Source organism: Cherax quadricarinatus, chromosome 32, assembly GCF_038502225.1.
Source record: "Cherax quadricarinatus isolate ZL_2023a chromosome 32, ASM3850222v1, whole genome shotgun sequence".
Taxonomy (NCBI): Eukaryota; Metazoa; Arthropoda; class Malacostraca; order Decapoda; family Parastacidae; genus Cherax; species Cherax quadricarinatus.
Window position 1 is genome coordinate 34,478,213 of NC_091323.1, and position 23,395 is coordinate 34,501,607.

Consider the following 23,395-nt stretch of genomic DNA (forward strand, 5'->3'; position numbering starts at 1 on the left):
GAGATCGAGCTATGTTTGCAAAGAGCTTAAACAGGGCTATTATTAAGCATTATTGTAGATCAGTGGATCTTTGTCACCCACTGAAGAACCCATTCAAGTTAAGTACAGGGGGATAACCATTCTGACAGTGAGGGCACTTCTCTGTGGCATGGCTACACTCATTAAAGCACCACTTGGTCTACATTCTCTCCAAGACAAAGCAGGGAAGTACTTTGTCATTCCAAAAACAGGAAATTTCCCTCAACGAGAATTTTACCGATGCCTCTTGTAAAAAATTAAATATAAAGTTTTTATTGTATAAGAAATATTCCAACAAAATGTGTAAGATTTTCTCCACCTCCAAACTGCCCTTACAATTAATACTGCTTTTTTTATTACTGTTTTTCTTAACACTGCTAGTGAGTATGTTCAATGCTCATCTTTCTATTTACTGTACTTTCTTACTAAAATATCATCATTGAGAAAATCCTTATTCTTTCCAAAAAATTATTGATGCTCAGTGCAAACAAGTGGTCATCTTCACTTACATGCTAGCCTAACCAACATGTTAAAAGACAAAAATGCTTGATGCACCATATGCCTTCATGAATCTTCACATATATGGCAGCAGTTAAGATGTCTTAGGACATCTTAACTGGATTGATTTGGCAAGATGAAAGTACAGCGATAAAAGTAAAGTATGTATTGGCAAAGAATATATTCATTGTAAAAAAATTCTGGATAGTATTAAGCAGAAAAAATGCTATGAAAATTAAAAAGGGATGGAATTAATAAGTTTGTAAGTGAAAATTTGCAAGGAAACTGAGAAAATGAAATGCTTAGTAACAGGCTTGTGTGAGATGAATGAACAATTAGGAGTCACATTTCTCCAAGAAATGTAACTATTGTGAATGTAAGGGGCATCATGAAAAGGGAAGAAAACACTATGAATATACTATACAGTATGTAACCCATCCTCCTAAAGCCTACACTGTTTTCTTTTATATTACATAAAATAATATAAATACATGCATGCACAGGCAGACACAGACAGATCCTGCAGGAGAAAGCATGACAGAGACAGAACACAAGAGAAAAGGATGATACTGAAAGAGAGGGTACAATGACGAAAGGAGGAACGAGAGGCAATGATGAAGATGAGCAGAACCCAGACCCAGGTGGAAGGGCAAACACACCTGCCAGAAACACTCACGGAAGGACTCCAACTATGACAACCCCAATGCATCTGAACACTCCAAACTAAAACCCACACACTGTTCCTTCTGTCCCCACCCCCCACACCACAAACCCCACCCCTACAGCAACCCCCTATGGGCACTCTGCCCCTGCCCCCCTCATCACAAACCCCACCTCAACCACAACCCCCCATAGGCCTCTGCCAGGGTTCCTGCTCCCCCAACCCCAATATTCTCCTAGGACCACAGTTTTAGAAAAGAAGCTGAAGGTTTGGCACACGAACGCAGAAAGAATAACGAAGAAATACCAGGAGTGGCATGAAAGAATCAATGAGAAGTCCCCAGACATCATAGCAGTCACAGAAACGAAACTCACTGAGACAATAACAGAAGCAATCTTCCCACCGGGATATCAGATCCTGAGGAAACAGAAGGAGCAGAGGGGGAGGAGACGGTTGCACTGCTTATCAAAAACCAATGGGAATTCGAGATGGAAAAAATGGACGAGAGTGGAGAAAGGGAGTACCCAGTAGGTACCATTCAGTCTGGGAAACAAAATAGTCATAGCAGTGATGTATAACTCACCACAGAACTGCAAGAGGCCAAGAGAGGAATATGAAGATAGCAACAGAGTGATGGTGGACACACTGGCTGAGGTGGCAAGAAGAGCTCACTCGAGCAGAGCAAAGTTACTGGTTATGGGCGATTTCAACCACAGGGAGATTGATTGGGAAAACCTGGAGCCACATGGGGGCCCTGAAACATGGAGAGCCAAATGGATGTGGCATTGGAAAACCTCATGCATCAACACGTCACAGACACTACCAGAGAAGGGAGGACAAACCAGCAAGACTGGACCTAGTGTTCACTCTGAGCAGTTCAGACACTGAGGACATCACATATGAGAGGCCCCTTGGAGCTAATGATCACATAGTTCTGAGCTTTGAATACATAGTAGAGTTACAAGTGGAGAGGGTCACAGGAGTTGAATGGGAAAAGCCAAACTATAAAAGGGGAGATTACACAGGTATGAGGAACTTCCTGCAAGAGGTTCAGTGGGACAGAGAATTGGTAGGAAAATCAGTAAACAAAATGATGGAATACATAACAAAATGCAAGAAGGCAGAGAAAAGGTTTGTTCCCAAGGGCAACAGAAACAATGAGAAGACCAGAACAAGCCCTTGGTTTACCCGAAAGTGTAGGGAGGCAAAAAATGAAGTGCACTAGGGAATGAAAAAAGTACAGAAGGGAAAGGACCCATTAAAATAAGATTAGTCGAAGAGCCAGAAATGAGTATGCACTGGTGAGAGATACCGAGCGACAGTACAAAAAAAAAAAAAAAAAAAAGCATCGAAAGTCAAATCTGACCCGAAACTGCTGTATAGCCACATGAAGAAGACAATAGTCAAAGACCAGGTGGTCAGGCTGAGGAATGAAGGTGGGGAACTCACAAGAAACGACCAAGAGGTATGTAAGGAGCTCAACACGAGATTTAAGGAAGTATTTACAATGGAGACAGGTAGGATTCTGGGAAGACGGAACAGAGGAGGACACCAATAAGGAATATACCAACAAGTGTTAGATGACATGCACACAACAGAGGAGGTGAAGAAGCTGCTAAGTGACCTTGATACCTCAAAGGCGATGGGACCAGACAACATCTCCCCGTGGCTCCTTAAAGAGGGAGCAGAGACGCTGTGTGTGCCACTAACCATGACCTTCAACACATCCCTTGAAACTGGGCAACTACTTGAGGTATAGAAGATGGCAAATATAGTTCCCATTTTTAAGAAAGAAGACAGAAACGAGGCACTAAACTATAGACCAGTATCACTGACATGTATAGTTAGCAAAGTCATGGAGAAGATTATCAGGAGAGTGGTGGAGCATCTGGAATGGAACAAGATTATAAGACAACCAGCATGGATTCATGGAAGGTAAATCCTGTGTCACAAACTTCCTGGATTTTTATGATAAGGTAACAGAAGTGAGACACGAGAGGCAGGGGTGAGTTGACTGCATTTTCTTGGACTGCCAGGCCTTCGACACAGTTCCCCACAAGAGATTAGTAAGAAGCTGGAGGATCAGGCACATATAACAGGAAGGGCATTGCAATGGACCAGAGAATACCTGAAAGGGAGGCAACGAGTCATGGTACAAGACGAGGTATCACAATGGGCGCCTGTGACAAGTGGGGTTCCACAGGGGTCAGTCCTAGGACCAGTGCTGTTTTTGGTGTACATGTATGTGAATGACATGATGGAAGGGATAGACTCAGAGGTGTCCCTGTTTGCAGATGATGTGAAGTTAATGAGAATTAAATCAGATGAGGATCAGGCAGGACTCCAAAGAGACCTGGACAGGCTGGACATGTGGTCCAGCAACTGGCTACTCGAATTTAACCCACCACAGACAGAGTATAGGCTAGGTGGCCAAAGACTGCAAACCTCACTCAAGGAGAAAGATCCTGGGGCAAGTATAATTCTGAGCAAGTCTCCAGAAGCACACAACCAGATAACTGCTGCGGCATATGGGCACCTGGCAAACATGAGAATAGCATTCCGATACCTCAGTAAGGAATCACTCAAGACACTGTACACCGTGTACATCAGGCCCATACTGGAGTATGCAGCACCAGTTTGGGATCCACACCTGGTCAAGCACATCAAGAAATTAGAGAAAGTGCAAAGGTTTCCAACAAGGCTAGTTCCGGAGCTAAGGGGAATGTCCTACGAAGAAAGGTTAAGGGAAATAGGGCTGACGACACTGGAGAACAGGAGGGTTAGGGGAGACACGATAACGACGTACAAAATACTGCGAGGAACAGATAAGGTGGACAGAGACAGGATGTTCCAGAGATAGGACACAGAAACAAGGGGTCACAATTGGAAGTTGAAGACTCAGACGAGTCAAAGGAATGTTAGGAAGTATTTCTTCAGTCTCAGTGTTCTCAGGAAGTGGAAAAGTCTGGAAAGTGAGGTAGTGGAGGTAGGAACCATACATAGTTTTAAGACGAGGTATGATATACATAGTTCATGGTGCAGGGAGAGGATGGGGAGGACCTAGTAGCGGTCAGTGAAGAGGCAGGGCCAGGAGCCGAGTCTTGACCCCTGCAACCACAAATAGGGGAGAGTGTCTATTAGCAAAAATTAATCAATTATAGTATACCACAGCAGTAATAAATGCAATAATATGTAAAGGTGATAAAAATTTTGATATGTGAACAGAATTTCAGGAGCCACCAAGCATACTGAACTGAACAATACATGGTCCAGTAATCACATTTTCATTCAAGTGTCAACATCACACATCTGACAGTCTTCAGACAAAGTGATACACTGTACTAATGTTGCTTAGGAGGATGGGTTGCAGTTTGAGAAAGTACCGTTGCACTTTCTGAAAAATGTCATATAAACTTATCTGAAAAAATAAGATAAACTTAATATTTTTGAGGTTTGCTGGAGAGGTTTCAATTGCAGACTGTTCCAAGTCAGATCGAAATGTCATCAAACTTCTTTCTCCTCTGTAACACTTATTTGTATATCGTTCCACTTGTCATGGTATTGTGCTTTTTGTTCATTAAAATATTCAGTTTATCTTTCTTAATTATTTTTTCAGAAAGTGAGTTTACATATCTACACAGTATATGCAAAATAAATGCTGCATATTAAAGGATAAATGGCAATACATAATGGGTAAATTTTATTTTAATATCCAATATCCATACAATATTAAATTATATATACCATATATCTTTTAAAGACATTAAGAGAACATGTAAGAGGCACCAAATTTGCAATGATTCTTCTAATCTTATTTGGTGCTAAATGAAGGTACACTGTCAGTGATCTTAGCTACTGGCTCATTAAAAAGAAAAAACACAGAAATGTAAATCTGTGGAACTAAATGCTTGCCAGTTAGTCCATATGGAAAGGGTGTACTAGAGCTGTCACACTATTATATGGTACAATACTTACAAGCTTATAACATTTTTTTTTCTAAAAATTACACAAAAAGATTAGTTTACTAGCTTCTCATTAGTCAAAAAAAAGAGCAATTTAACAGCTGTCACAAAATTTCAGGTCAGACCTATACTATGCTAAGGTGGATAACACACTCAGCTGTTGCTTATAAGGGTGGATAAATGCATTCATCTAAGATCAGCAGAAATAAAACTTTAAAAAGCTTTAAGTATACCTTTTTTAACCCCATTTTGGGTAATGTTCTGAGCGACAGAGTCAGACACTGCAAATGAATAATTCTGATTAGCAATATTTTATGGAGATTGTAAATGTAAAATTCCAATAAATGAAAAATGTTCATTTTCAAGTCCAAGGCAAATAAAGTATTAAAGATGTGTACAGTACGTTAAGTACTAAAGAAAATGTATTATTGCTCGCTAACAAAAATGGGAGTAACAAATTTTTTTTTTAGATTAGAATAGAAAGATTAGTCAAGTTTTCAATTAAACAGGAAATTTTATGAAATAAGTACACTTTAGTATGAAGTTGCTTAACAAGAAGTGCCTAACTGAGAAGTTCTCAATGTATCTACTAGCAATATTTAAGTCATGCAAGAAATAACTTCAACATCTATACAGAAAATATACTGTACAAGTGAAGACATACAGAAATGTTTAATACAAAAGGATTATTGTGCAAGTAATAAGTAACGTATAAATACCATAGGAAACTATGGCACCACTGACTATATAAATGTGATATTGCAACAGGATATTGACACCACTTATAGAAAAATAATTATCATAACACCTGGGCTATTTTCCACTAAAGAAGGGTGATCCAATGAAGGAAAACACATTCACAATCACTCAATCCCTAGCTATCTTATCAGAAGTGCAGGGACATCACAATTCAACTGATCCACTATACTGCAACATCACAACCCTTACCTCAGTATAATTATTATCATGGGGGGGAGGGGGGGTGCTAAACCCATAGGGATTATACAGTGCCTGCAGAAGGGGGGTATGGAAGGCAATTCAGGGAACTGGAGCATAGATCCAATACCCTATATCAAGAGTCCCTAACCAGCATCAAGGAACCTTCATTGCATAGTCTTTACCTCAATATAAGCACTAAACTTTCTAACTCAAGAACTTAATTACTGCCATTTGGTTTCCTTGAATCCATTTAGCTATTACCTTGCTCACACTCCAACAACACACAAGATCCCTAAAATCCACTTTTCTCCATTTGCTCTGATCTAAGACCCTTAATCATGCCTGCTAAGTAAGTTTATTCAGGTATACACACATAGTTACATACATTATCATACATAGCAGCATATGTGTAAAGAACCTAGGATAACCCAAAAAGTTAGAGTGACTTACTTCTATTGAGGATGATCAAGTCCCTACCTCTCAAAATTTCCTTCCAACCCTTTCTGTAATGCCTCCACGAATTTCTTTCTGCCCCAGATTTATATACTCTCTTAAGTCAGATGATATGTTAAACAGAGTAATAGCCCAAAAATTAAGTGCTAGGATTATTATTTTATACAATAAAATAATAAATAGCAAACTGTTACAGAAAGAAGTACATTTTTTACACCTACCTGAATTGACTGATGTTTCTGCTGTGCATGTTTCAGCACCAAAATTCTTTGTGACATCAGATGGCGTCAAATCCTTCACTGGAGATATCTGAGAGAGCTCAGAGGCACTGCTGGGGTCCCCAGTTAGGCATGATGCAAAACTGGTACTATCTTCAGCTGTTGAGGTAGTGTCGCACTCTTTGCTTAAGCTGTTTGTAAACATTTGGCATGTCAATTAAATTGGGTGGTAATAAGGTGGATTATTATAATCATAACTAAACACTAAACCCATAAGGGCCACACAGTACTGCAGGTATTAAGGTGGAATGAAGCAGTAAAAATATTTCTAATTGGCAGACAATATGAAATGTGAACTCTTTGGCAAACGAATGGCATATGATTGGAATATGTCCAGAATTTAAAAACATGGAATGAATAGTAAAATACCAGAAAATTAGGTGACTGGATCCATAAGAAAGATTATGAAAGAAAAACATTACTATTAAATTGATTATCTATATGCCATTCTTAACTGCAATATGCTGTTTTATTTATTCCTTGGCCACTACAACTGAAATAAATTAATGTAATAGGGACCTGGATACAAAAGCTTAGCACCAACAGTAATGAAGAAAACAGGTACAGAGGATATTTTTATTTTGAAGTTTCTCAATATGCACAGTTTTATCAAGCTCTAGATGGAAGCAATGTCACAATGGAAACCTGTTTGGTAGTAAAATAGTAACTGTCTTACTAGCTCTTTCTGTGGCTGCAACAAGTGTTCATGTTGGAATGAGTCAGTGTTAATGATGGCATTTTTTTCTTCTTATGGATATACAGTAGTACCTCAGTACTTGAACAATTCGGTATCCAAACGCTGTTTGGTATAAAAAAAAATCACTCGGTAATCGACCGTTTGCTTCGCACTCGACCAAACAATGTCCATCAGTCTCCCCGCAGCTGTTGCTCAGTGCGAAACTCCACTGAACTTTGCTGTAAACTATTTCGTGTTTCTTTGCATTTTTTGGCGTTTTTCATATTACTTGTATAAATAAGTCACCATAGGGTCTAAGAAAATTAGTAATAACAGCCAACCAAAAAGAAAATTGGTTAGTCACAACAGAAATGAAAAAAAAAACTCATAGCGAAATATGAAAGCGATGCCCACGTGGCCGAGCTTGCTACCGAGTTTTGTGTGATGAAATCTACGATCTCTACAATACGAAAAAATAAAGAGGTCATTAAAAAGGCTGATGTTGCAAAAGGAGTGAAAGCAGTTACCATCTTCCACATATGCCATCAACTCTCCAATTATAGGTAAAGTGAGAATAAATCTGCATTTATTTCATCTATTCATTGTTAGTCTTTTTTTTTTAGATTTATGCATGCTAGGCTTGTAAACCTCGTGTTAAAATGCTTTTGTAAGTGTATTTTTGGTGGGTCTGAAATGGATTAATCTAATTTACATTATTCCTTATGGGAAAAATTTGTTCAGTACTCTAACAAATTGGCACTTGAACAGCCTTCTGGAACGAATTAAGTTTGAGTACTGAGGTACTACTGTATAAGATGTTGAAAAGATTTGTAAAATCCTTTCAATATTCTATAATCTCCTATATTTATATTTAAATTCTAATACAAAAATAATAAATTACATTAAGAGTGATTTTGTACAGTAATAACGGTGCTGTACCTATGAGAAGAAGCGTCAGATGGGAGAGAACTTGGAGACGAGGGTGGGCTGACACTGCTTATGTTTTCCCTAGTGATAACAAGTGTGTTCTTCTGGCCCTCAGCCTCCTGTTCGGGATTGCCTGGAGGGCCAGCCAAGCCCAAGGGTGCTGTTGGACCCTGCAAAAATGATATATATCATGTATTTTTAAAGAACATTTTTTGACAGACCCATTGTTATGCAGTATATACTGTACAGAATGCAATTCTGTGTATGAAAATAGCTGATGATCAACTTACTTTCAAAGGCGACTAATTTCCTGTAAAAAATAATGATTATGAAACATGGGTAGGATATTTAATCACATTTTCCAGGGACAGCAATAATGCACATTCTGATCACAAACTTGGTTAACCCTTTGACTGTTTCAGGCCCTTTTCTGAAACTGTCATTCTATGTCGCTCAATTTTTGAAAAAAAAAAAAAATTATTTTTTCTTATGAAATGATAGAGAATCTTTTCCCGATAGAAATGACACCAAAAGTTTGAAATTTGGTCGAAAACTCATGGAATTATGCTCCCGCGAAGTTAGCGGTCTCGGCGGCATATGCGTATCGGTGATTTCGCCGGCTTTGAGCCCTATTTTCAGCCAATTCCACTGTTCCAGTTGACCAAACTCATTGCTATTTCTTTAGAACTCCATTTTATTTATCAGCTGAGTACAAGAAACCTCCCATTTACTAATTTGGACTACCCAATATGGTGGTCAGAAATTGGCAATTTGGCCAATTTCACGCAAATTAAAAAAGATGCCAATTTCAAAATAGGGTCCAGAATAAACAAGGTAGACATTCGTGGCACTAAAATAACATATGCTCTGTTCATTAGTCACATCTCTAGGCCCCTCTTATATTATTATTGCTTTCTATTTTGATTTTTTATTCATACAAAAAAATACAAAATTTACTGTTATGCAGACTACTGCATTATTGCAAAAATGGTATAAATAATATCAGTGCACTAGTGAAAGAATATTAGACTCCCCAGTTGACGTGTATTGGACGTGTGGTGTGATTTATTTACTCCTGAACATTGGTAAAAATCGAACATTTCCGCTATTTTGAGCTCAGTTTCAAGGTCGTTTTCATCGTCAAAGTAATGAAAATCATCTCTATTTCTGTAATATGTTTTCCATTTTATCACCTAAGACCATGAAAACGCGAATACAACGATAAATACTATACGAAAATACACCTCAAAGTCGGCATTTTATTCCAAAAAAACAATCAGTTTTTTTTTTCTCATTACGCAATGTATGCTGCAGGATTTTTTTTATGAGGTGCACACTGATCACACAGACCCATTCTCTCACATGTGGGCCTACCAGCTTTCTCCCGCTTGATTTGAAGCCGCTAGAATTATTGAGTATATATACGTCAGAAACATTAGCTCGTAAGACGTATTTATACGTCGAAAACAGTCAAAGGGTTAAATGAAAAAATATGTTCTTATAAGTTTCCTAAAATATTATTCTGTTTGAGTGTCACCCTATTTTATCACATCTACTTTTATATTTCTCTCATGTATGGTGGCTATAATACCTTCATTATCTCTCATTTACAATGCTTCCCTTCCAAACTATCATTTGTATGTGTCCTGAAGAGTCATAAAAAGTTTACTGTAGTAAGGTACTGTGATTACCAATGTTCATATGCACATGTGCAGATATTAAAACAAACCTGTTGTGCACGTTAAGTTTTTCTACTCCTGTAGCCCAGACTATGGTCAGATTTCCACATGGGCATAAGCATCAAGGACCATCACTGAGGACTGATTTGATAATGTACAATCATACATGTTTTCCTTACTTTATGCAGCTAAGATTTGTGCAAATTCATTTATTATGTGGCAACAATTTCCACCACTAGCAATTTTCCACATACATTGGACCCCCGACATTCGATAAATCCGACATTCAATGCATTTTAACGCAAAAATTTAGCCTCAACATTCGATGGAAAACCCGATATTCGATACGATTCGTACGAGACGTGTCCACGTGTAGCCTGAACTGCCCCGTGTGTGCCAGTGTTTACAAGCCAGCCAGTGTGCGTGCATCTAAGGATACATTCAGTACATTCCATATTATCCATATCACTGTTTTTGGTGCTTGTTTTTGCAAAATAAGTCACCATGGGCCCCAAGAAAGCTTCTACTGCCAACCCTGTGGTAAAAAGAGTGAGAATTAGTATGAAAATTAAGAAAGATTTTGAAGGGTTTGGGGTTAACCCTGAGAAGCCTATGCCAGTTGTGGACTCCATTGTGCCTACTTCAAAAATTAAGGAAATGTGTGCAAAGTGGGTTGAACTGCAAACCTTTATGGATGAAAATTACCCTAACACAGCTATTGCAAGCCGTGCTGGTGACTATTACAATGACAATGTTATGGCCCATTTTAGACAAATCTTAAAGGAACGGCAACACAGGTCCAGTGACTCTCAAGCTGGTCCTAGTGGCATTAAAAGAAGAAGGGAAGTAACCCCGGAAAAGGACTTGCTACCTCAAGTCCTAATGGAAGGGGATTCCCCTTCTAAACAGTAACAACTTCGACACTCTCCCCTCCTCCCATCTCATCAATCATCACCAGATCTTCATTAAAGGTAAGTGTCAATTATTCTATTGTTATTGTAATTATTCTACTGCATTAAACTTAATATTTCATGTGGTTAATTTTTTTTTTTTTCATACTTTTGGGTGCCTTGCACGGATTAATTTGATTTTCATTATTTCTTATGGGGAAAATTAATTTGACTTTCGATATTTTCGACATTCGATAGCTCTCGGGAACGGATTAGTATCGAATGTCGAGGGTCCACTGTATAGTATAAATCTACTCTTATGAGATCAGTCAAAGTTCAGTGCACTTCAATTCTTGGCAACGTCTCTTTAAATAATGTACTGTATCATTAAACTGGTTAACAGTATGTTTATATTCACAAGAAAGACAAAAAAATTAGGCATGGGAAATCCAATGAGCATATTCTGAACAAAATCCTATGACTGGTTTTCAACTGAAATATTCTGAACAAAATTTTATGGCTAGTTTTCAATTTAAGTATCTTGCACCAAGCCAAAAAAAAATGGACTCAAGGCCAAAGTTGTGTTGAACAGACGCAAAGTCGGGACTAGGAGTGGAGGGAGGAAATAGTAGTAAGATTTGTATCCACAGTTCATAATGTGTTTACTTCAATCTAGATTCTAGACAAAAACAGGCTGGATGATAGGTGGTAGAGGGAGGAGTGAGGATAAAAGAGAACTAATGGTTGAAATTATTAAATTTTTTGGCATATTTTGATATGTATTTTATTTTTCATATATGTAGTATAGCTATTTTGTGCCTAGCTGGTTTGCTAATTTTTGGTAAAAGCAAGCAATTTAAATTCTCCTACAAATTTTAGATAGGAGTGAATGGAGACAAATGGTTTTTAATACTTGACGTGCTGTTGGAGTGTGAGCAAAGTAACATTTATGAAGGGGTTCAGGGAAACCTTGAGTCCTGGAGATGGGAAGTACAGTGCCTGCACTCTGAAGGAGGGGTGTTAATGTTGCAGTTTAAAAACTGTAGTGTAAAGCACCCTTCTGGCAAGACAGTGATGGAGTGAATGATGGTGAAAGTTTTTCTTTTTCGGGCCACCCTGCCTTGGTGGGAATCGGCCAGTGTGATAATAATAAAAATAATAAATTTTAGATTATACAGTGGACCCCCGGTTAACGATTTTAATCCGTGCAAGAGGGCTCATCGTTATGCGAAATAATCGTTATGCGAATGAATTTTCCCCATAAGAAATAATGGAAATAAAATTAATCCGTGCAAGACGCCCAAAAGTATGAAAAAAATTTTTTTTTACCACATGAAATGTTAATTTTAATACACACAAACTGAAAAAGGCATGCACAATTACATGACACTTACTTTTATTGAAGATCTGGTGATGATTGATGGGATGGGAGGAGGGGAGAGCATTATCTTCTTACTGTTTAGAAGGGGAATCCCCTTCCATTAGGACTTGAGGTAGCAAGTCCTTTTCTGGGGTTACTTCCCTTCTTCTTTTAATGCCACTAGGACCAGCTTGAGAGTCACTGGACCTCTGTCGCACAACAAATCTGTCCATAGAGCTCTGTACCTCCCGTTCCTTCAAGACTTTCCTAAAATGGGCCATAACATTGTCATTGAAATAGTCACCAGCACGGCTTGCAACAGCTGTGTCAGGGTGATTTTCATCTATAAAGGTTTGCAGTTCAACCCACTCTGCACACATTTCCTTAATCTTTGAAGTAGGCACAATGGATTCCACAACTGGCATAGGCTTCTCAGGGTTAGCCCCAAACCCTTCAAAATCTTTCTTAATTTCCATACTAATTCTCACCCTTTTTACCACAGGGTTGGCACTAGAAGCTTTCTTGGGGCCCATGGTCACTTATTTTCCAGAAACAGCACCGAAAACACTGTAATAATACGAAATATTCCGAGTGTATGCTTGGATGTTACCGCGGAGGCTGGCTGGTAAACAATGGGACGGCCGGCACATGTGAGGGCACATTGGACGCGTCTCGGACGAAAATCGGTAAGCGGGTTTTTAATCGGTATGCGCGGCAAAAATTTTGCGATAAAAGTAATCGGTATGCGGAAAAATCGCTATGTGATGCCATCGTTATGCGGGGGTCCACTGTATAGGGATGATCTTATTTTTATATTGTCCTTTTTTTTCTCATTTCTTTTTGGTGAATGAAATTTGGTGCATGTGTTGTAGGTTCATTTTTTTTTTTTTTTTGGTAAACATCAGTCCAGAAATATGGAACTTGCAGTCTCAGAATGAATACCAGTGTTTTACATGCTATAATGGGTTCCCTTTGTGTGTCCTAGCCAGAACACATCTATTGTATAAACAAGAGAGAGCTGTATACTCACTCTCACAATGCATGCATGTTACAGGAACTGTTCTTAGAGTGTTAACTGTCCAGTTTATACATAATGAACAGAACTGTATGATAAATACAGTAATATTAAACACATTCCAATAGTAAATAAAAAATAAACTTACATAAAAATGCACACACAAAAAGCATTTATTCAAATTATTTTCAATGTGTAAATATTTATGCTGCAAGCAAATTGAGATTATTTAAATAAATCAGGCATAAAACTTTAAGAAGAAAACAAATTCAAACTGGTAAAACAAACAAGCAACACTATTTAGATATAGTAAACAGGAAGAGATGACGATCAAGCTGTATCAGTTTATAAACCAGCGTCAAATTAGGTGCATGCTGAAAAGTGATAAATTACTATAATCAGTAAATTATTTACACATACTAGTTAAGCTTTAAAATCATAAAACAGCAGCCAATTTGTCAAGCCAAATTTTTATTACAATGTTTGTACTGTAAATACAAAAATCAGAGTTCACACCAGTATTGAGCATATTAATTAACAAGATTAAAAAATATTACAAATATAAACCATACCCCCGGCCGGGATTGAACCCGCGGTCAGATAGTCTCAAAACTCTCAATCCCGGCCGGGGGTATGGTTTATTTGCAATCGTGTCATTACGATTACAAATATATACAGTAATATAGTATGTCTTTCTTTTAAAGCAGAACTTGATGACTTGGCTTATTGGGCAAGCATAATTTTGTCAAACAAGCCTTGTGAAAAAATGAAATGTTGCAACCCTTCTGCAAAAGCCAGTCTGAATATATGTCACAGATTTTAATAATACTGACTAAAAGGCTGACCCTTAGATAAGCTGGGAAGAATTAAGATACACATATATGAGATTAACCTGTTAAGATAGTTTGGGAGCAAAATAAAAGTTCTGCGCATAATAATTCACATGAATATATCTATCAATGAATATATTTTGGAAAGAATTTACTTTTAAGGCAATTAAGCTTGTTTGACTAGCTTAAGCTTATTAAGCATGACATGTATACACACACTGTATATAAACACAGTGAATAAGCCTATTAGCTGCTGTTTTGGTTAAAGCACACAACAAATTAATTGTCAAAAACCATTACAGCGCTTCCATGGTCTCCAACCTTTTTCTTTTGTCCAGCGTCTGCTTTATTGCCGGACTGGTTACCCTGCAATAAAATCACTATTTTAGTATAAATACCCACAAACTATTTTTAAAAGAATAAAACCACAAACTTCATGCAGTTCTGTAATTAGTGCTTCATATTTTTTTTCTTAGTACGTACTTAAGATTCCTACAGAATTAAGACTGAAAAAATTTTTTACCCCAATGTTAAGGACTTGAAATAGTAATAATCCCTCCAATAATAACCAAGTAAAGATGTCATGTTATTGCTCTATGTACTCAGGTAGTACCGTTATTAAGAAATTTTACAACAGGTACTAAAAAATAATACAGTATGTCACATTCATAACAGATGAAGATCTTATTTGGATTATTAACCCAAAAGTTTAGTATGTATCTATTAGTGGATCTGGGGATTATCATCCCCAATGACCCTGTCTAAGATCTGGCCTTCTAGGTTGAAAAGGAAATATTTCAGGGTGATGAGCTATCAAGAAGCACAGAGGGAAGTAAAAACGTTACTACTTCAGTAGTAAGTATAAGTTTGAGGATTTACCATCATCTTGACGTGCATGCAACAGAAAGATCAGCAATCCTGCCAGTGCAAAAAAATAAATAAATAAATAATTAACAGTTTCTATTTGACAGGATGGTTGCTACCCACCAACCGACAATTTGTACTAAGAATTACCTGAGAAAGTCAATCAATTAATTCCATTAGGGTCCTTTAATGATCTTCCTCAGGCTATGAACTACAACAGTCAGCTAATACTCAGGTGTAAGGAAACATGCCCAGCATTTCAACCTGTGCTGAGACTGAATATTAAAATGGTATAAAATACTAACAGGTTGTTAGGAAAGACATGTGCAACAGTTAGGTATCTTTATTTCGAAATGTTTCATCTACACAGTTGACTTCTTCAGTCGAGTACAGAAAAGTTGGTAAAAGCAGAAGAGATGAAAAGACAATGTAATCAGTCCACCCTTGAAGACAGTTTTGAGTTGGTCAGTCCCTAAGCCTGAAGAAGAGCATTTGTCTATAGTCTGAAACAATGTGAAGTTGAAGTGACAGTATGGAGCCTTATATACTGACAGGAGGTGAGGTACAGGCCACTAGTAGAAGAAAGAATGTGCTCATTGCGAGGTCATGTCCCTCTGAGACTGATCCCAGGTTGTTCATTAGTCATGGAAGAGTGCTAAACCCATAGGAGTTATGCAGCACCTTGAGAAAGGAAGGCAATCAGAGTTGATCCAAGGAAGGGGAGAATAGGTTAATTCCTTGGATCAAGAGCCCCTCACCAGCATCAATGCACCACCCTTGAAAGGCCCAGGTCCTTCAGATGTTTAATTATATCTGAGTTACACAGCCATAAATACTATTTATGTTTGACAACCCCTCAAGGGAGGTTCCTTGATGCCAGCAAGAGGCGCTCTATCTAAATTGGACCTGTGCTTCCTTCCTTCCATCGAACCTGATTGCTTCCCATTTCCCCTAGGAACTATATGGACCCTACAGGTTTACTGCACCCATGGATGTAATATTTTTTATAAACGGGGATTTTTTTTTTACGAAAACATGCGATTTTCCTACAAGGCAGCCATAATTCCTACCCTCTCCCAACACACAGGCAATAAGTGTACAACCAAGCCAGGCAACCCGAGGATTGATGGAGTTGTTCTCACACTCTGAGGTCAGAGGCCACACAACTCGCTGAAACCCGAGGTTACTTAGTTTCTTGAAACACACACACACACACACACACACACACACCACACTGTGTGACTCAGTGTCATTTACATACACTGAATTCAGTGTTTAATTAACACTGCTTTCACAGCAGAGATATGTAATGTTCAATACAGTTTCTTCTTGTCCTCATCATTCCCTACGGGCATCATGAAGACAAGCTTCCCGGGGAGAAAACAAGAAAATTCGTCACAGTTGCTTAAGGCAGAGGTAGAGCCAGACGTCCTTACTTAACCTTACTCCACCAAGAACAGTGCTGAAGGTGCTCATAAAAAGTTGTACTGACGCAATCTGCACAGTCCAACTCTGATATGTTTACAATAGACTGACAGAAAACGGTAGCTATAACAGTAACCAGAAAACGTTTATATTGCCTGAACTATTATACAAAGAAGGAATGAGAGATGGGGGATGAGGAAGAGAATGAAAAGGGAGAGAACAAGGGGGGAGGGGGGAAAAGAAAGAGTACGAGGAATATAATGCGGGAGGAAGAGAATGAGGAGAATATGGAAGAGGAGATCAATGAGGGAGAGCGGGAAGAAAAGGGAGGAGATGAAAAATAAAAAAAAAATGAATATATTAATATATACAGTATTTAATAAATGTCAAAAAATAAGTCACCCAAAGAGTCGTCCTCCCGTGGAAAACTAAAAATAACAGGTCACCTGAAAGATCGTCCTACCAACAATAATAATTAATAATGGAAAACTAAAGTTATGCAAATAATTTGTTACGTAAATTTTTAACAAGCTTAGGCCACACTGGTAAGTCAGTTTAAATGAAAAAAAAAATAAGAAATAACTTATCAAATATTTGCATATTAATATACTTAGAAGGGGAGACAATTTTCAGGTAAGCCTAATAAATACTGCAAAATGGTTGAGGCGCTAAATGGAAAATATAAATGCAAATCACTATTTACCTGAATAAGATTCCTCAAGAAGTTCATGATGATATATTTCGTAAATCCCTGTAATGTCTTTAATGAGCGATGTCACCACATATTTTATCACATTATTTCATAAGTAGACATGGTGCCGATTCTTAATCACAAGTCCTTTCACATTATTTCTGAAACTGCACACGACTGGACTCTGTATATTTACAGACATTTCGAAATTGTATCAAGTTCGCGTCATCCCACTGAAATGATTTTCATATTTGTAATGTCAAGATTATTTCTGTAACGAACATCGTACTTAAGCACAGAGCACAGTTGCTTGTGGAGGAATGTCCGAGCATAAATAAATGACGATTTTTGTCAATATCCAATAATACGGAAGTTTGTTTTATACCAGCTAGAACCCCAAATTACTGTAGAGAAATTTTAACACTACAGCCGTTAGCTAAGGCAAGATACCTTTACGTCAGGAAGTGTTTTTCACACCCAAAGCTTTAACAAGACAAAAATTCAATATTACCTATACAGTGTTCATTGGCCGGATTTTGACACCTTCCTTAAAGGGTTACCTTATTAAAAAAAAGTCACACTAAGACAATTTAATACATCAGGAATTTACCCAGAATGTTACCGAGAGATCTTTGGCTAAATCATGCCACTAAAGACCTATGATTTTTTTTGTATATAATTACATTTATTGTTATACAGTGTAATACGAATTGCCTAAATAAGTGAATTTATACTTTAAAAATAAGCTGGTTCTATTTGTCGAAAATAATGAAAAAGACTGGAGAAACCTAGTTTTATACAAAATTATTACAAAAATCTTGTAGCTACAGAACAAAAACTTGTTGAACCACTTCTCATCCCACCAGACAGCTTCTAGTCTACTTCAGTGACACGTGAGGTAAGGAGTTTTAGCCGCGTCACAAACACGTGGTGAAGGCTTGCATATTTTCCCCGTGGACCTGGCTCTCGTCCAACACATGTTTTAACTAAATGACTCGCCTACCTCCTAAAAAGTCTTTCACCCGTATCTCTTAGTGCGCCAGTATCCACAATCATTGTGATTTAGCTCTGAGATTTCCTCGTGTTTGAAATATTCACCCTCCGACTTACACTCACTTTAATTCACCAATCTTGACTACCTTGCCTTCTACACCAATAACTTGGGAAATACAGGTTTATATCCCAAACCTTTATCTCCGGATAACACTCCTAATCTTGTTTCTTGGTACCCTTCCTCATTATTATTATTATAATCAAAAAGAAGCGCTAAGCCACAAGGACTGTACCCTTCCTCAATTATCTACATTACCAGAAACTGTTGTAACTATGCTTATCACCAGCCATATACTCTAAAATAACCTTTATGACGTCGCTCAAAAAAACGTAAGTAACAAAGTCGAAATATCTAGCACCATTTACAAAAAAGCTGAACATATACTTTTTCCAGTCATTATACTGGTAATCAATTGAAAATTAAACATTTCCAGACATTCTCGAAGGAGTCAGATTAGAATCAAGACTTTAACCGGCATATTAACCCAGGTGCGTTAATAACCCACGTTAACCCAGGAAAATAAAACTGTAGTGGTCGTCTGATTTTTTTTCACTCTTCCTCCAGAATACCTCACCTGATAAAGACTAAAAGCTTGAAACCTGTGTATATTAAACGAAAGTTTGGATCGTTACTGGGTTGTATAGGTGCTAACTGTTTACATGGAATTAGAGCAGCAGTTGCAGTACGAAATCTTGAGATCTCTTCAGATCAGCTTCAATGTTGGCGTATCCTACTTTGCGAAGTCCACGGTGTAGACCACATCAGCGTTTTGGTTCAATCAAAGTCTCTAATTTTATCCTAACAGTTTAACGGTTGTGGCAAGCATGATCTTCCAGCTCTAAAGCTAGTAATATATTACTATTTTATGACATGGAAATCTTGAGAGCTTTAGGCGTAGTGACAAGGTGATGAAATCATTCGTAAGAAGGGCGCCACGAGTACACAGAGAACACAATAAGTGTCAGGAGCCCAAGACTGTTCAATTGCCTCCCAGTATACATAAGGGGGATTACCAGTAGACCCCTGGCTGTCTTCAAGAAGGCACTGGAGAGGCACCTAACATAAGGGGAATTACCAGTAGACCCCTGGCTGTCTTCAAGAAGGCACTGGACAAGCACCTAAAGTCAGTACCTGACCAACCGGACTGTGGTTCGTACGTCAGCTTGCGTGCGGCCAGCAGTAATAGCCTGGTTGATCAGACCCTGATCCACCATGAGGCCTGGTCTCAGACCGGGCCGCGAGGGCGTTGACCCCCGAAACCATCTCCAGGTAAGACTAAAAATTCAATTTAAAAGAGCAATGGCTAAACCTATATGGGTAATACAGCCTAAAATGTTTATTATAACACAAGACTGTATTTCAAAACGGAAAATTAATTAGAATTTGATGTTTACCCTAAACGCATAAGTTGTTTGTCATTTTACATATTTTAGTGAGGATATACACTGAATGCAATCACGTTTCATCACATCGACACTGCAACCCAGCTGTGGAACCATATTAGAATTTATTCAATGTATCATGCTTTTGACACAGTAGACCACAGCATCCTACTCCACAAACTTGACCATTACGGTATAAGAGGCCATGCGCTTGCTTATTTCAAATCTTACCTTACTAATAGGTATCAGTATGTTACCATTAAAGACACAGCATCAACAACACGGCCACTTGATACTGGAGTTCCGCAGGGAAGTGTCCTTGGTCCCCTGCTCTCCCTCATATACATCAATGATCTTCCAAACGTATCCCAACACCTGAAACCCATTCTCTTTGCTGACGACACGACTTAAGTCATCTCTCACCCTAATCTTGCCACCCTCAACACCATTGTTAACAAGGAGCTGATCAAAATATCGACTTGGATGACAGCCAATAAACTTACGCTTAACACTGACAAAACCTACTATATTATGTTTGGTAGCAGAGCAGGAGATGCACAAATTAACATTAAGATCGACAACACTCTAATTACCAGACATAATGAGGGCAAATTCCTAGGCCTATACCTTGACAACAACCTGAATTTCAGCACCCATATCCAACACATAACCAAAAAAGTATCCAAAACAGTTGGGATCCTCTCCAAGATACGATACTACGTGCCGCAAAATGACCTTCTCACACTATACCACTCGCTTATTTATCCATACCTCACCTATGTTATTTGTGCTTGGGGATCAACTGCAGCAACACACCTAAAGCCAATAATAACCCAACAAAAAGCTGCAGTAAGAATAATCACTAAATCCCATCCCTGGCAGTACACCCCCCCCCCCACTCTTCATAGATCTAAACTTACTCCCTGTTCAGTACATCCACACTTACTACTGTGCAATCTACATCTACAGGACCTTAAACTCCAATATTAACCTTGACCTAAAATGCTTTCTTGATAGTTGTGACAGAACCCACAGGCATAACACCAGACACAAACATCTCTACGACATTCCCCATGTCCGACTAAACCTTTACAAAAATTCAATGTATGTCAAAGGCCCTAAAATCTGGAACACCCTACCTGAGAACTCTAGAACTGCAGATACATTCATCACCTTCAAAACTACCATTAGAAAACATCTTATCTCCCTGATAAACCCCATCAACTAACTACACGAATACCACCTGGTGGTTCACACACTCACTCACCCATTTGACCATAAACAGAAATATTAATCTCAATCTTAAAATAATGAATCCTATGATACTCCAATACTGAAACTATGTACTGTGCCAAAACAAAAGCATTCACATTGCTAAACTCACAAACTAGTATTTAGTCACTTAGCCATAATACCAACTTACCTCATAATTTGTAATATTTTAAAATAAAGTATTAAACTAAGCCTGCCCGAAATGCCTAGCCATGCTAGGCGTTCTATTATTATTATAATCAAGGGGGAAGAGCTAAACCCGGAGGATTATACCGCGCCTGGGGGGGGGTTATGTCTAGTGGTACACTCTGTAATCATTATTTAACTACATGTAAACCACACAACAACCAAATTCTATAAATTCAACATTGTAATCTTTATAGAGAATAAACTTTGAATTTGAATTTGAATGTGCTCAACCCTTCCCTCAAAAAAAGTACCAATTAATTTTGTTTTTTTATCATTATAGAGCCTAGTTTTTTTTTTACCTCTGCCTACCTCTACGACACTGAGGACCCGTCATATTTCTTTTCATTCTACATGACAATTGATATCACTAGCACTGTTGTCGGGAGTACAGTACTAATATATAACAGTATTCTGCTGTTCCTCTCTCCCCATGATGCTCACAGTTACTAAACTTTCTCCTCCATCCTGGGGTTTATATATTTGGTGAAGACTAAACATATGACTGATGTAAATTACATTCTTGTGTAAACCGAGCCTGCAAATACTAAATTGCTTATTTATGTCACAGCTGCATTATTGTACATTCATGGGGGAAACGCTAAACTCATGAATCATAGTGCCTGGGGGACGGGAGGTAATCAATTTTGGTCTAAGGAAGTTCAGGAAGGAAGTTTGATCTCTTCGAACAAAATATAGATTTCCAACTTTTCGTATGATAAATTAAGAATGCCTTCTCTGATCGGCTTCAAACTTTCAATGCTGGTATACCTTTTTTTTTAATGGTATACAATACCGACAAGTTCACGAGCGAAACGCATGCAGCAGTGTCTCACGTATCGAGTGTACCTTACTCACAGAAAGGTTCATAGTGTTATTTGACTGAGCACGTTAACCCTGATACTGCGACAGCCATGCTGCGAGCTGTGGCATGCTGATCAGTGGTAGGTAGCACCGCGCTTACCCATATAGTATAAGATAGCATAGCGATAGCATGCATGTTAACCAATAGTAGCACCACACTCGCCCATGTAGGACTAGAAGTATGGGCGGTGGTATGTTGACCAATGGTAGCACCACACCTGCCCGTGCAGCAGGCCTGCTGTCCACCCACGCCCAACATAACTAAATATGGCTGGTACTACACACGCCCTCGCCCCTCACTTAACACCCCGTTTGGTTACCTGCTGTAGTGCACATGCATGCCCTCCTTGTCGGTTTTCCGTATCACATCCGAGCTGCATTTGCCAAGGACCCGGGTCAGGCGATTTTCCTGACGAGTAAATCGACAACATTCTTCATATTTTTAATTCATCCGTAAATCATTTTTGCTTAATTATGAAATTAGCCCGGTGCCTTCGCAGGCAGTAAGAGCCACAGTAGGTGTTGCTAAACAATAACACACAGAATAGTGCCGCTACGCTTAAATGATGCGCCTCTCACACACCAAAGGACTAACCAAACCTATTCGATTCGCCTGCCATATAAATGAAACCAATTTTTTCCAGTGGTGACTGTCATGGTTACTGCTAGGAACGAAAGTGGGTTCGGTAGGTAAGACACATAGGCAACTTTATCCCGAAACGTTTCGCCTACACAGTAGGCTTCTTCAGTCGAATACAGTAAGTAGGCAGGAACAGTAGAGATGTGAAGACGATGTAATCAGTCCATCGCCCTTGAAGTCGTAGAATTTGAGGTTGTCAGTCCCTCGGCCTGGAGAAGTTCAGTTCCATAGTCAGGAACTATCTGAAGATCAAGCGACAGTTCCTGACTATGGAACTGAACTTCTCCAGGCCGAGGGACTGACAACCTCAAATTCTACGACTTCAAGGGTGATGGACTGATTACATCGTCTTCACATCTCTACTGTTCCTGCCTACTTTCTGTATTCGACTGAAGAAGCCTACTGTGTAGGCGAAACGTTTCGGGATAAAGTTGCCTATGTGTCTTACCTACCAAACTGTCGGTATTGTATACCATTTTGATGAAAGTGGGTTCATCTGAAAACTGTCGAAGCATTTCTATACTGCAAATCACGCCAGCGGTTATTTTGCATCAGACCAGCCCTCCCTTCTCCACCGCACTTTTCACCGTCGCATTTTTATATCACACTCCCACATCAATACTGGTTGCATCTTAAGTGCACTGAGAGGCATTGCGAAGCCATGAAACACAGGATATCCTAATCGGAAGGGGAAGAGGAAAGGGGGAGGGGTGAGTGGAGGTAAACAGGAAGATACACCGAAGTTCAGAGAGAGAAACGCAAAAAACTTCGTCTTCTGCCAATGTTCATATAGTCACTCTCCAAGAGGACCATAAAATCTGTCATTGGAGG

At 38.7% G+C, this 23,395-nt stretch overlaps 1 protein-coding gene across 31 annotated transcripts in view; it reads right to left on the reverse strand.

Moving 5' to 3' along the window:
* The window catches only part of tacc (transforming acidic coiled-coil protein), a 295,278-nt gene that overhangs the window by 97,589 nt on the left and 174,294 nt on the right, over positions 1-23,395 (reverse strand). For 8 of the 31 annotated variants that reach the window (XM_070090657.1, XM_070090651.1, XM_070090646.1 and 5 more), the window contains 4 exons: positions 14,481-14,552; positions 8,425-8,582; positions 6,753-6,940; positions 5,373-5,420 (listed from right to left, as the gene is read on the reverse strand). In XM_070090657.1, coding sequence (XP_069946758.1) covers positions 5,373-5,420; positions 6,753-6,940; positions 8,425-8,582; positions 14,481-14,552 — 466 coding nt within the window. Of the gene's footprint in view, positions 1-5,372; positions 5,421-6,752; positions 6,941-8,424; positions 8,583-14,480; positions 14,553-17,178; positions 17,438-23,395 lie in introns of all 31 variants that reach the window. The other 23 variants (XM_070090664.1, XM_070090673.1, XM_070090655.1 and 20 more) reach the window with 9 other exon arrangements.